Source organism: Physeter macrocephalus, chromosome 6 (assembly GCF_002837175.3).
Source record: "Physeter macrocephalus isolate SW-GA chromosome 6, ASM283717v5, whole genome shotgun sequence".
In the NCBI taxonomy this organism is placed as follows: Eukaryota; Metazoa; Chordata; class Mammalia; order Artiodactyla; family Physeteridae; genus Physeter; species Physeter macrocephalus.
The window spans coordinates 89051229-89065523 of NC_041219.1; the positions used below are offsets into that span (position 1 = coordinate 89051229).

The 14295-nt window shown below is 40.6% G+C and overlaps 1 protein-coding gene across 5 annotated transcripts in view; it reads left to right on the forward strand.

Moving 5' to 3' along the window:
• LIMA1 (LIM domain and actin binding 1) overlaps positions 1 to 14295 on the forward strand; it is an 82428-nt gene that overhangs the window by 40444 nt on the left and 27689 nt on the right. For all 5 annotated transcript variants that reach the window (XM_028491353.2, XM_007107459.4, XM_055085638.1 and 2 more), the window contains 2 exons: positions 212 to 257; positions 9341 to 9805. In XM_028491353.2, coding sequence (XP_028347154.1) covers positions 212 to 257; positions 9341 to 9805 — 511 coding nt within the window. The remainder of the gene's footprint in view (positions 1 to 211; positions 258 to 9340; positions 9806 to 14295) is intronic.

Sequence of the window (14295 nt, forward strand, 5' to 3'; positions counted from 1 at the left end):
TCATTGTCTTGGATCTTTCTCTTAGAGCAGATGACTGCAACAGTGCAGGAAGTGAGGGCTGCTCTGATTCTCAGCTTCTTCTGATAGAGTTGATTAAAGATAATCCCTGGCAGAAATAGGTGTGCAGAAATGGTTTTCTTAAAAGTTTGGAAGAGTAAAAATATAAGTTTAATTTGAGGACATTCTCTTTCTTTCCCCCTCTTCTCTGTAGGTACCAGAAAGCAGCTGAAGAAGCAAACATGGAAAAGAGGAGAACTGTAAGTATTCGGAAGCCCCAGGACATGTGGAACTTCGCAAGCAGAGCCCACGTGGCTCAGCCACCTGCAGCCTCTGCGGGGCGTGGGCTCCGAGTCAGCTGAGCCGGGCATTTGTGCCAGCTGGTCTGACTGGTGAATCATTTGCTCGGGAGAACTTGGCTCAGGTGCAGAGAATCTTATTTTTTCCCTGAGGTTCTCCTTTTGAGCCACTTTTTCTTTCCTGAGTTAAGGATAGAAAGCCAAATACTTTGCTTGTGGTTATAAAATGACTTACTGCTTCTGCTCAAATTAGGCTACAGGGCTTCTCAGGCTGTTTCCTTTTTTCCAAATCAAACAACCAGAATGTTTCTCTGCATTTAAATGGTAGCAGCTGTGCAGCTGTTGTCATCCCCCTGGGTTCTTTGTTTAAATCAAACCTCTTGACCCAGTCTAGTTAACAAGTTTCTTAGCTGCAGGATCCACCAAAGGTGAAAACCTCAGAACCAGCTCTGAGCTCATACCCATGTGTACTCTCCCACTGGCTAACTTCCAGCTGGGCTGGATAGTGTTTTTCTTTTGAGATCTTACTTGATTTAATGGTATGAGGAAAAGAAACCTCACATGTTTGGGCAAGAATTCTTTAATTTGGCTGGCATTACAAAAACATCCTCCTGGCAGCTTTCAGTACCTAACCTATTTAAATTAGAACATAACATGCCCCTGTCACTTTGTTTTCTCTAAGGAGGCAATGCTGACGGGTCTTTGACTTTAATTTTCCTGTAATTCGAGAATGGATCCCCTCTGGTGCACTGTAAGAAAACTTACCATCATTTCACTCAACTGCTGTTTTCTTTTCTTTCTTCCTTCTCTCTCTTGCGTGTTATTTTTCCCCTTTCTCTTTTCTTCCTTCTTTTTTTCCTTTTACTTATTCAATTAGCAAGTATTCATAGAGCACCCACTATATGCCAAGCACTGCTTTAGGCACTAATACAGACTACATCTCTGCCACCATGGAGTTTATATTCTGGTGGGAGAGGCAGACAATAAAGATGTGTCAGGTATGAAACAACATGAAGCAGGTAAGAAGGATGAGTATAGTGGTCAAGGAGAGATTTGAGCAGAGATCTGAGGACATGAGCTAGGGAGAAAAATAATTCGGGCAGAAGATAAGAGCACATGCAAATGCCTCGAGGCAAGAACATTCTAAGTGTATTTGAGGAATAGGAAGAGAAATGTCATGTAGGGCCATTGTGAGGACCTGGACCTTAACTCTGATCGAATGGGGGCCTTTGGAGGGTTTGTGTGCAAGGAGTAATGTGACCTGACTAAAATTTTTAAAAGAGGAGGAAGAGACTAGAGGAACAATGGCAGAAGCATGAAGACAAATTACGAGACAATTGCAGTGATTTAGGCAAAAGATGATAATGGATCGGACTGGAATAGTAGCTGTGTAGGTGATGAGAAGTGGCAGGATTTATAGTGAAGGTAGAGAAAAAGAATGGCAACAATGCTTTTGGCCCAAACACCAGGAAAAATGCCATTGAGATGGGGAAGATGGCAGTAAAAGCAGGTTTAGGGAAGGGGAAATATTTATTAGAAGCTCAGTTTTGGACATGTTAAATGTAAAATTCTTTATTAAGACATCCAAGTGGAGAGGTCAAATAGGAACCTGGATGTACAAGTCTGGAATTGGAAGAGATCCAGGCTGGAGATGAGATGTGTGTGTATCAAAGTATCAGTGGTTTGTAAAGACAAGAGATGCGTGAGATCACCTGGGGAGTGAGTACAGCTAGAAAAGAGGTCTGGGTACTGAGCTCAGGGGCACCTTGTTGCTTAAAGGTTGGAGGTAGAAGGAGGAACCAGCAAAGGAGACTGAGAGGAAGCAGCTGGTGAGATAGCAGTGGAAATAAGAGAACGGAGTGCCAGATGTCTAGTGAAGAAAGTGTTTCTAAAAGACATGTTATCAACAGAGTCAAACACACAGATAGGCTGAGAACTGACCGTCAGATTTGGCAATATGAAGGTCATTGGTCACTTTGTGCTATTTGAGAGCGATGGGATAAAGGCCTGATTGGACTAGGTTCAAGACAGTAGGATGACAAAAGTTGATACCACGAGTATGGATGAACATTTATGGAGCATCTTTTATGTGCCAGGTGCTGAAGGCACAAAGAGGAATAAGATGTGGTCCCTGCCTTCAAGGAACTGCTTAGAGTTTGGAAAGTAGAATTTATAATCCCAGTGTTATAAGTACCATATTAAAGAAAGATTCAAGGTGCTGGGGAAGAATTTAGGAGGGACTCATAACCTGGACTATGACATGTCAAGGAAGACTTCCCAGAAGAAGTAGTGCTTGACTGAGCCTGAAGGATGACTAGGAATTAGCTAAGCAAAGGTGGCAAAGGAGTAGCAGAGGAAGCAGCACGTGCACAGCATGGAGGCATAAGAGAACAGGCACATTGGACAGTTGAAAAGATAATTGTCCCATTCACCAAGATGGAGAATTCAGGAAAAGAAACAGATTAAAGAGTGAGGAGTGAACAGAGGAGAGGAGAGACTTCAGCTTTAGACAAGGGTGAATTTAAGATGTCTGTAGGATTTCCAGGTAGAACTGAGAGGTAAGGAGAGATATCTGGCTCGAGTTAATAGGGCATGAATCATCAACAGACAGCTGGTGGGTGAAACCAGAGGAGGACATCATCTATAGAAAAATACATAAAGTGGGTAAAGAAGATAACCTAAGGCAGAACCTTGAGAGACCCCACCAATCCTCAGGGAGGGACTGAGGAAGAGAAACCTATAAAAAAAAAAACAACTGAAGAGTGGCCAGAGAAATGGGAAGAAATCTAGGAAAAAGGGATGTCACAGAAACCATGGAAGGAAGAAATTTTGTTAAAGGGGGGAGTGGTCAGTAACAGCAGATGCTACAGAGAGATCAAATAAAATAAAACAGAAGTGCCCCTTGCAATTGGCAGTTAAAAGGTAAAAGGGTGTGAACAGGTAATTAAAGAAGAAACAATAAATATACAAAAAATGCTTAGCCTCGCTAATAATCAAATATAAAGCAACTGTGAGATATAAATTGTAACCTAAACAGTTGGCAGATTTTTTTGATCGATAATATTTGGCATGTGAGGAATATTCTCATCCACTGTTAGTGAAAAGTCAATTAGGCAATGCCTATTAAAATATTAAATATGTTTAGTACGCATTGATCCTGCAATTCTACTTCTAGGACTGATCATTGAGAGAAACTCACTAGTGAAATAAAATAAAAGTAAAAGGATATTTATTGCAGAATTCTTTGTAATACTTAAACATTTGAAATAATGCAAATATCCATCGGTGGGGTAGTAGTAAATTATGGAACCAACATCCATCATAGTAATATATCATATATAATTTTTTAAAAATGATTATTTTATTTTGGCTGTGTTGGGTCTTCGTTGCTGCGCACGGGCTTTCTCTAGTTGCGGTGAGCGGGCCTACTCTTTGTTGCGGCGCGCAGGCTTCTCATTGCGGTGGCTTCTCTTGTTGCAGAGTGTGGGCTGTAGCCATGTGGGCTCAGTAGTTGCAGCATGCGGGCTCAGTAGTTGTGGCTAGCGGGCTGTAGAGCACAAGTTCAGTACTTGTGGCACACGGGCTTAGTTGCTCCAATGGCATGTGGGATCTTCCCAGACCAGGGCTCGAACCCGTGTCCCCTGCATTGGCAGGTAGATTCTTAACCACTGTGCCACCAGGGAAGTCTTCATATATGTTATATATGATATTATACTATGTGGTTAAGATTTTGTGTAACGTGGAAAGGTCTCAAAAGCACATGAATGATTAAAGCAAGGTGCAGAATAGTAACTATAGTATGATTTTGTAGAAGAACATTACAGATAGTGTATAAAAATAAGGAAAGAATTGAGACCATGTGCACCAAACTGTTGGCAGTGGATATCTTGGTTGGGAGGAGTGGGGGAGTCAAATAGGGAAAATTAAAGCATATATTCAAGGCAAATATACATTCCTATATTGACTATGACTTCCCCCCCAATAAGTTTTGGGTTTTTAAAATTTATTTATTTTATTTTTGGCTGCGTTGGGTCTTCGTTGCTGCACGCGGGCTTTCTCTAGTTGCGGCAAGTGGGGGCTACTCTTTGTTGTGGTGCGCGGGCTTCTCATTGTGGTGGCTCCTCTTGTTGTGGAGCATGGGCTCTAGGCACACGGGCTTCAGTAGTTGCAGCATGCTGGCTCAGTAGTTGTGGCGCATGGGTTTAGTTGCTCCGTGGCATGTGGGATCTTCCCGGACCAGGGCTCGAACCCGTGTCCCCTGCATTGGCAGGCGGATTCTTAACCACTGCGCCACTGGGGAAGCCCTCCCCCCCCCCAATAAGTTTTAAAAATTACTTTTGTAATTGAGAAAAGTAATAAGTTAAAAATAAGATAATGAAATGAAAAATGTAAAGAAGTAATTGGTGATCCTGTTTGGTGCTACTTCAGAAGTGTTTTGGTAGTAGAATTAGGGGGAATGGAAAGTAGTCAAGGGAAATAGCAACTACACAAGACTGTGCTTTCAAGACCCTTAACTGTGAAATGTGGGAGACAGCAATAGCTGGAAGAAGACAAAGTTGAAGGATGGTTCTTTTTTTTAACAAATTTTTTATTTTAAAATAATTTTGGATTTACAGTAGAGTTATTAAGATAGTACAGAGAGCTCCCATACACCTCCACCTAGCCTCCCCTAATGTTAACATCTTCTATAACTGTGGTACATTTATAAAACCTGAGAAATTAACATCGGTACAATGCTATCAGCTAATCCACAGACTTTATTCAAATCTTACCAGTTTTTCCATTAATGACAGACAGTTGCTTTTAAGATCCACCAGACTTGTAAGAGACCTAATTTGTCTCCTGAAGAATAGGGAGAAATGTACATATAAATTTATAGAGGTGAACCTCCAGGTGAAAGAGTACTCACCTGAATACTCCAGGTGAAAGAATATTCATGGAAAGCAAGGTAGAGAAACATTCAGGAGCAAGTGGGTAAATTTGTTCCTTTAGCAAATACTAGGATCAGGTTACATGATAGCTTGGATTCCCAGAGATTCAGCCCTCCTTTTCTCTTCCTCTTCCACTTGCATCTAGGACACAGAAACACAGACCATTAATACGACCATCAGTTATATTTTCAGGTTCCTTTTTAAGCATGGGATATGCCACTTCTTGAAATCTGTGCTGTTTGGGCATTCATCTCCATAATGACTGGCTACCACTTTTCTGAGAAGCTCTTAGCCTAGGAATTTATTCCCTTCCTTGGAGGCTGTACATCCAGGTAGTCCGTGTTTCTAGCCCCACTGCTGTATCCTACCAAATATCCTCCTGCTTTTAAGATGAAGATTCCCCTGCCAAGATTTCAACATTAAAGCTCATTTGACCCAGCCTCTTCATTTTGTGGGTGGAATAACAGACTCAAAGAGAAGAAGGGACTTATCTAAGGCCCTTTCCAAGTTGAATGCTCCTGCAGAAAGGACACTGCGTTGCATCTCCTGAGTGTGTCTGATCCGGATTTAGGCAGCCAGTTATGGTCCAGAGGCAATGTCTGCAGAGATTCTCAGCCTTGCTGGATAGGATGAGCAGCATGCTGGATGTCACCTTGAGAAAGGAGGATGTGGTAGTCCAGCAACCAATGGGGCCCTTGAAAACTTGTACCCTCCTTGACTTCCCACTGCCTTATTCTAGGAAAATACTTGGGAAAAAGTTAAAACCCTGACACAAATGACATCGACAAAAATTTCACCTTATTTTGTAGTCCCCCCCACACCGCCCCAGCCCTACTCTGAAACAGTAGACACTGTAGAGAGAGTAGAAAGAACAGTAAGTGACTGTAACCCAAGTTCAGGATTTGAGAGATGACTGGCTACTGCGGTTGATCACCGTTGTGAGGTATGGCTGGGGAGTGGGGAGGGCCACTCATTTAATAATAGTCACCACTACTGGTCAAATACTACATTATGTGCTTTAATATAATCTCATTTATTCTCCACAGTAGCCCTGTATGGAAGTTTGCAGAAATTAAGAAACTTGCCCAGGGTCATTTGGCTGGATGGAGCTGGATTATATAAGTAATGCATGTTCATTGTAGGAAATACAGATACTATACATAAAATAGATAAGCAACAGGGATTTCCTGTATAACACAGGGAATTACATTCAGTGTCTTATAATAACCTATAATGGAATATAATCTGAAAAAAAAAATCACTGAATCACTTTGCTGTACACCTGAAACTAGCACAATATTGTGAATCAACTATACTTCAACTAAAAATTAATTAAAAAGAAAATACAGATAAAGAAAGAGAAGAAACTGTAAGTGGCCCATAATCCACTACCCAATGATAACCCAGGCTATCTCAGTCCAGTACTCTTTTCATTGTGTTGCCCGGTCTGCTTTCAGCTCTAGCTTTTGTTCTATGCCTTCTTCCTTCTCTTTCTTCCCCAGAAAGACTGTAGCCACTGCTTCTACCCCATCTTTGCTTGCCTCAAGCTCTAAAGGCCTGGAAAGCTGGCATGACCTGGGTGGTGCTGCCAGGAGTGATGGCAAGTTCTGGGGCCTTTAATGCTGTCAGACCTTACAGCGCTACCCCTCCCCTACTTGTCCCCACCCCAGCACATTCACGCCTCTGTTAAAATGCCCCCCTAAGGGATGTCCTCCACCCAGGTCCTTGTTTGGGACATTGCTGGTACTCCGTCACACAAATCCCTCTCTTCCAGGTCATCACAAGTAAAGTAGAGATGACAACTTTCAAGCTGTTTACAAGTAACATCAAAATTATTTGATATTCCATACGAAGACGATGCATAGTTTTATTTTTTTATTCATTTTTATTACACAATGAAAGCACATTTATCCTAAAAAGAAAAAGAAGAAGAAAATACAAATGCCCGCGGCAACCTGTTAACATCCTGATGTCTTTTCTTCCGGACTACTTTTCTATGTTTATATTTAGAAACATATATGTGTATTATAAAATGGGATCATGCTGTCTTTTTTTTTTTTTTTTTTTTTTAATATTTGGCTGCGGCTTGCGGGATCTTACTTCCCCGACCAGGGATTAAATCCAGGCCCAGGCCCACAGCAGTGAAAGCTCCAAGTCCTAACACTGGACTGCCAGAAAATTCCCCATGCTGTGTTTTTTTTTTTTCTTTTCTTTTAATTTTATTATTATTTGTTTTAATTTTTGGCTGCGTTGGGTCTTTGTTGCTGCGTGCGGGCTTTTTCTGGTTGCAGCAAGTGGGGGCTACTCTTCTTTGCGGTGCGCAGGCTTCTCGTTGTAGTGGCTTCTCTTGTTGCGGAGCACGGGCTCTAGGAGCGCTGGCTTCAGTAGTTACAGCACGCAGGCTCAGTAGTTGTGGTGCATGGGCTTAGTTGCTCCACCGCATGTGGGATCTTCCAGGACCAGGGATTGAACCCGTGTCCCCTGCATTGGCAGGTAGATTCTTAACCACTGCGCCACCAGAGAAGTCCCCCATGATGTCTTATAATTAGCTTTATTCACTCAAAAGTATCTTATGAGCATCTTTGCATGTCAGTAAATATACTTCGATCACATGATATGTCTCTGAGAAAAGTAGTGTCCAGTTACCAAGGCAAAATGCCACTTTGATTCTCAGGGCTCCTGTTTAGGCAGGGCAGAGTAGGTGAAGTTGGAGACCCAGATGACTCATCCATTGTGTCTCAGGAGGGTGCACAGACCCAAGAGTGCTTCTGGCAGTTAAGGTAGCACCAACTTTTTAATTTTCTTTTTTCCAACAAGAAAACTTTTCTTGCTGCTTAAATTTCTGGTCCATACATGCTTCCCCCAATGAAGCATCTTGTCAGCTAAGATTTAAACACAAATATCAAGCAGTTGTTCTTCTGTAACTTTCTTTTTTCCATGCCTTGGTGCTACTTGATGAAGTGGCTCTCAGAGTGTATTCAGAAGAGTAATAGGGTGAGAGACTTAATTCCCAATATAGCTGCTAATCCTGTTTAATTCCCCAGAGTCTTTCAGTCCTAGATGGTTTGTCCTTTCTTAGTTGAAAGACCGGTGAGCCACAGACTACAGGAATGGAGGGCAAGAAGGTACTGGAGTTTGTGCTTTGTTGGGAAGGTGCTGCTGCTTAATTTATTTAGGAGTGCTTTCAGAGTCTGGGACATTGAATTTTACTTCACCCAGCATGTCTCCTCTATTATTGCAGAACAACGTTGACACTTTCCAGGTTGTTTTCAATCTGTCTTATATGTACAAATTAATTCCAGTTTGACCCACTCGAAAGAGAACTGTCTTAGTTGTGTAAATGTGCATCCTTCCATCAAGAGAGGGGGTGGTAGTAGTGTTTCATATGAAGCCTGGGTATTTTTCAACCAAAGGATCTGGAAAATAGTGAATTTTCTGAAAACTGAGGATTTATACATGGACAAACATGTAGAGAAGTACACGGGGTAAAAAGGATTAGGTTCTTATGTAAAAATAAAATTTGACTGTTCATGTAAATTATGTCGGATATGATGATATATACATGTAAAAGTCTGGTGGCTGCTTTAAATTTCCACAGAGAGTTTCAATTCTTGATGCTACCGTCCACAATTATTGGTATTGTGTAGTTTAAGCTATACTGCATCTTTGTCTCATTTAGAAGAAAAAAACCCAGCCAGGATGTAATTTTGTGGCACGTAATGATGAACTTTTATTAGTGCATATTTACAGGGTTTAAAGTAACTGGTATTTTGCTTTTTCTTTCTGTTTTCCCCATTAATCTCTGGATAAAAATCCCTTGTCTCCAATGTAACTATCATTAGATCTGGGCTCTCCTTTCTTCTCATTTTGTCCTTATAAGGCTATCCTGTTTTATCACTTCCTGCTTTAGCTCCTGACTTTTTCTCTCTTCCCCTCTCCCTCTCTTGCGGTGGATGCTTTCTCCATGTGGCAGGGCTGTAACTGTTCACAGCTGTCTGAAACGCCAGTGGACCAGGAGCAGCTTGGAGTTTTAACTTTCATTTTACAAAGAACAGCATGTTTGAATGTTTCAGCAGGCAAGTTATAACTGGCATTCACTTTTTGTTCTTCTAGAACACTGAAAATCTCCCCCAGCACTTTAGAAGGGGAAACCTGACCGTGTTAAAGAAGAAGTGGGAGAACCCAGTGCTGGGAGCAGACTCTCTCCCAGACTCCGTGCGAAACAGCAGCACCGAGGTCAGGCATAGAGGCGACCCTCCTCCCGCTGAAGTGGCAAACAGCTCTGCCTCTGGGGTCGAGGCTGACCAAGAGGAACGAGTCCACCCCAGACCTAGAATCAAATCGCCTCCTGAAGCTCTTATTCAGTATCCGTACCCCCGCATCGAGGACAGTGAGCATCTTAAAGACCACTCAGCAGAAAGTAAAAAAATGGAAAATTGTCTGGGAGAATCCAGGCATGAAGTAGGAAAACCCGAAATAAGTGAAAATGCAGAAGCTGCAAACAAAATAGAGAAATACAATGTTCCGCTGAACAGGCTTAAGATGATGTTTGAGAAAGGTGAACCAACTCAAACCAAGGTAAGGATTGGGTGGGATTAAAACTTGAAAAAGCCAATTCAAGTAGCTAAACAAAGCTGTTTTTCTAGTCTAGACGGTTTGTGTAATGGCGAGTATGTGGTCAGTATGTCTTTTGATTCAAGTTAGACGAGTAGTTAATAAAAAGTCTCAAATGAATTATTTACAGAGATGCTAAGATTTGTGAGTGTGACCCAATTTCACATGAAATCAAGTGCACACTGGGATTCAGGTCGATATCGAGAAATGAAGAGTTTGTTGCTGATTGGGTTATGTGTTTTTGTACGCTTGCCCTTTTAATTTGCCTTCCTGTGCCTTTTGTCATTTGTAGCTTTAGGGGGGGTGGAATTACTGCTGAATCTCTGCCTGGACACAGCTGCAGGCTGAGTGTTAAGGCCAGAGTTTAACGTTAAGACTGAGGCTTAGTTGTCTCCTTGCTAGCTGAATCCTTTCTCTTCTCAACTTCCTCATCTGTGCCTTCCAACAAATGTTTTCTATCAGCTAAAATCCTATCCCAGGAAAAATCAATGAAGATAGCCAGACTAGCCGTAGCCTTCAGGAGTTTTGACTTGCAAATGCAGAGGGTTGCATTTTCCTACAACTGCTAATGAAACTTGATCCTTCATGTGGAGTGCAGACCAGGTCCCCAGAGGGAATTACTTAACTAGAAAATGAGTTACATATGCTGGTGACTTATAACACAATCCAGGGGCGGCAGAGCTGGTAAATTTTTCCAGTTTTCTCATACTTTCCTTCATATCTGGCTTTGTACATGGGGTTGGTTTGTTACAACAGTCATTATAATGAAATAAACAGATCTGATGGGGAGCAAAGCCCTCATTTACTCTAGATTCCGTTTAGATGGGAAAGCAGATTTTTTTCAGCTAAGTATTGGCCCAGATTTCTACATTTGTGAAGTAATGGTATGAAGCATTTCTTCTGAGGTAAAAATTAGATAACTTATCCTAGAATCCTCAGTTATGTTTGGTGTGATGTAGCCATCTCGTCTTGTATCTTGCGGTGCCTGTTGCTTTTCTACCTGGAAAAGTTCTTTAGTGTTCGGTGATCATCTGTTTGAGGATGTATCAATAGAAAGAATTTTTAAAGATTTGCAAAGCTAGAACCCTTTTCTCTGCATGAGTTTTTAACTCTGTTTTAACACTGAAACCAGTTGGCAAGAGATGTAACCACAAAGCATTTTATGACTTTTCTTAAACTCTCATCCCTCTCAATTTTGAGCCCTCTAGGCCTGCCAACTCCCTCTTTCCCCTTTATGGTATTAATAAAAAAAAACAAAACAACTTAAAATTTAAATGGGAAGAAGAATTTTAAATGGAAGGAAAAAATGTCAGAAATCCTAAATAGAGAGGAAGGGGCTTTGTTGTGAGTCAAAGCACCATTGTAAGTCTCCTCCTCTCAGACCCTGTTAGGGGCAGGATGGCTGATGTCATGGCAGCACACACAATGTAGATTCAGTGCAAAAGGCTGGTACATGTCAAAACTGGCCCAAGGTAGGAAATGATTGGGACTGCAGCAAACAAAATGCTGATTATGTGTAAGGATCTGGTGAGAGACTTTTTTCTCATAAATGTCTAGTGAAAGATGGGTCAGAACAAGCCTGTCTCTTTGTGGCTGGTCAAAGCAGAGAAAAAAATTCTCCTGTAAATAAAGATCCTACCAGATCAGACTGGCACTCAGCCTGATTGCTAATGGTCTAGGAAGATGGAGGGGTTCTAAGATTGACCTGGGCTTTTTTTTTAGGTGGAGGTGCTTTTTAAACTTCCTGATTAAATAGTCATTTGTCATTTAATGGACTGCTTAGGGAATGTAAAACAACTGCCCTTGGTTTTATAGCTGCTTCTAAATAAGCATCATTACCCATGTTGGAAACAGTCTAGATTACTTTAAAAATGTTTCTCTAGTAGTTCAGTAAAACTGTTTTAAAAAAAAAGTTTTGTCTACCTTAGTTTAATGAATAACTAATCAGTTTGAAACTAGGTTATGGTTATTGTTATCATAATTTCAGCTTTAATATGGATAAGGCTTTAATCAGGAAGTTACATAATTGGATCTTTGGAAGGAAGCTGTGAGAAATATGGTAGAGACACTAGCAGTCCTTTTAGGAGCAAGAGTATACAAGTAAGAATGATTACCTCAGAGCTAAAAATTTAGTACTTCTGTGAGACAAATGCATATATTAGGTACAAATCATGTGAATCTTTGTCTCCATAATAGAATTTTAAAGAACTGGACTAAATCTCAGCTAACTAGCTGAGCAGGGTCAGGGAGAACATAGATAATGGAAATGCATGATCTAAATCTTTTTGTCTCCTAAATCTTTTTATCAGAGTTATTTACAGGAGGCCAAGTTAATTGGCTTGAGTTCTACTTTTCTTAGTCTCTCTTGCTCCCTTTTGTCTGAGATGGTTTCTGTTCTTGTCCACTTTTCTTCCTGATCTCTTTCTCCCTCCCTGTGTAGTCTCATCTTTTTCCAGGACTCCAAGAGATGGATCCCCAAACTAGATTCTAATCTTGAATTCTTAACCCAAGCTTCAGCCCCAATTTTGTGGTTGCCTGCCAGATCACACATCTCTTTGTGAATATCCCTTAAGCACTCAAATTCAAGAAGGCTAAAAAAGAATCCATTATCTTTCCAACCAAAACCTGCTCTACCCCTGGTGTCCCTTAGTGCATCACCACCATTCACCACATCTCCTGGTCTGTAAAGCTTGGGATCAGTTCTTCTTTGTGCCTGCCTCTTCTCGGTCAGTCACTTACTAAGCCATCTACATAAGTCTACACATCTCTCAAGTATGGGCCATTCTCGCCAAGAGGTCCCACATCTACTTCTATGGTTTAGCCTTATTACATCTTGCCTTGTGGTATTGATGCAACCTTTCCTATTAGCCTCTCATTTTTTTCTTCCTTTCCATCCTCCACACTGTTGCTATTTATTTTTCTAAACATAGTTGTAAATTATGTTATTCCCTTGATCAGGAACTTTGGATGTCTCAGAATTAATCCATATTTAATATTTGGGTCTTCTACAGTCTGAGCTCAACACCTTTCCAGTCTCATAGCTAATCTTATACTCAAACCCTGGATTACTCCTCATTTTAAATTAGTCATATCTTTCCCCTAATTTCTACCTCTTGAAATCTTACTCCTCAAGGTCTATGAAGACTGTGAGACCTTACCTCAGTTTTTTCCCAGATGAAATTACCTTCACCCTCCTGACCCTCCTGTAGAATTTTCTTTTTACTTCTCTTTGGCCACTTATATCATGCTTTCTTTAATAGTCATGTATGAATTTGTACACTCCCCAGTCTATAATTCTTTCAAAGTAATGATGCTTTTATCTCCCAGTGGTCAGCACAATGACTTGGCTCTTAGTGTTTATTTAATAAAAAGGAGAAAAGAAGCTTAGAACTTAAATAACTTATAAATAATGAGAACTGATTAAAGGCTGTTCCTCACTTATCCTCTACCTTTGGTGAATAGATAGGTTATTCTGGTCAGATGTTTTAGTTGAACATGATACTTCTAATTCCTATGAGCAAATGAGTAGTGGATGGATTAATGTAACCTATAAGTTATGAGGAAAAAGAAGCCCCCCTCCCACCCCCCAGTGACATACATTGAATGTGGCTTAGCATCCTATGTTGATCTGGGTTTTAGGTAGCCAGAGTAACTATTCTGGGCATTCTTTTATGAGAAGGCTGATCAAGCAGTTATAATCAATATTCAGTTATCATCATGTTGACATTTGAATCCATAATCTTCAAAGGCCTTGATGCAGTTATTCAAATCACCAAACAATGTAGGGACAGGCTCCTTAAGTCTCAATTCTTTCTGTTTGGTTCCTAACTTATTTGGTTCTTGCAAATCCTTGGAAAGGAGAATAAAGACCAAATATTTGGAAGGTGTATTTCTACCTTCATAACCTATGTAAAGTATTGTCTTTTGCTTGGGTCAGGATTAAACCTATATATATATATATATATATATATATATATATATACACCACATCTTTTTTATCCATTCATCTGTCGATGAACTCTTAAGTTCTCAGTGTTATTTTGACCTCTCTGTAGCGGTACATTTCTTGTAAAGACCTCCTACTCCTATAAATTAAGTTTTATTTACCTTAGTTAGTAACTCTGAGTAAACCTTTGGTCTTTTGTGGTAAGACAATAATGGATCCAGGTATAAAGATGCTAGTCAGGGAATCCTGATCTTTCTGTTTGTTGCCCTAAGTGGCTGTCTTTGATATGTCAGTTAGAGACCAGTCATCTCTTTTCTGCTTATTTTCATGCCAGTTAACTACTTACTGGTTTCTATCCGGTTCCATTAAAATAAAATATGTTGAAAAGTAATATCAGAGACTGGAATATTCTCTAAGCATTGGTTGGCTACATTAGAGTTTGTAGGGGCCAGAAAGGCATCATTTGCCCCACAAAATCACCTTTTCTTTCTGCTATTGGACTCACTCC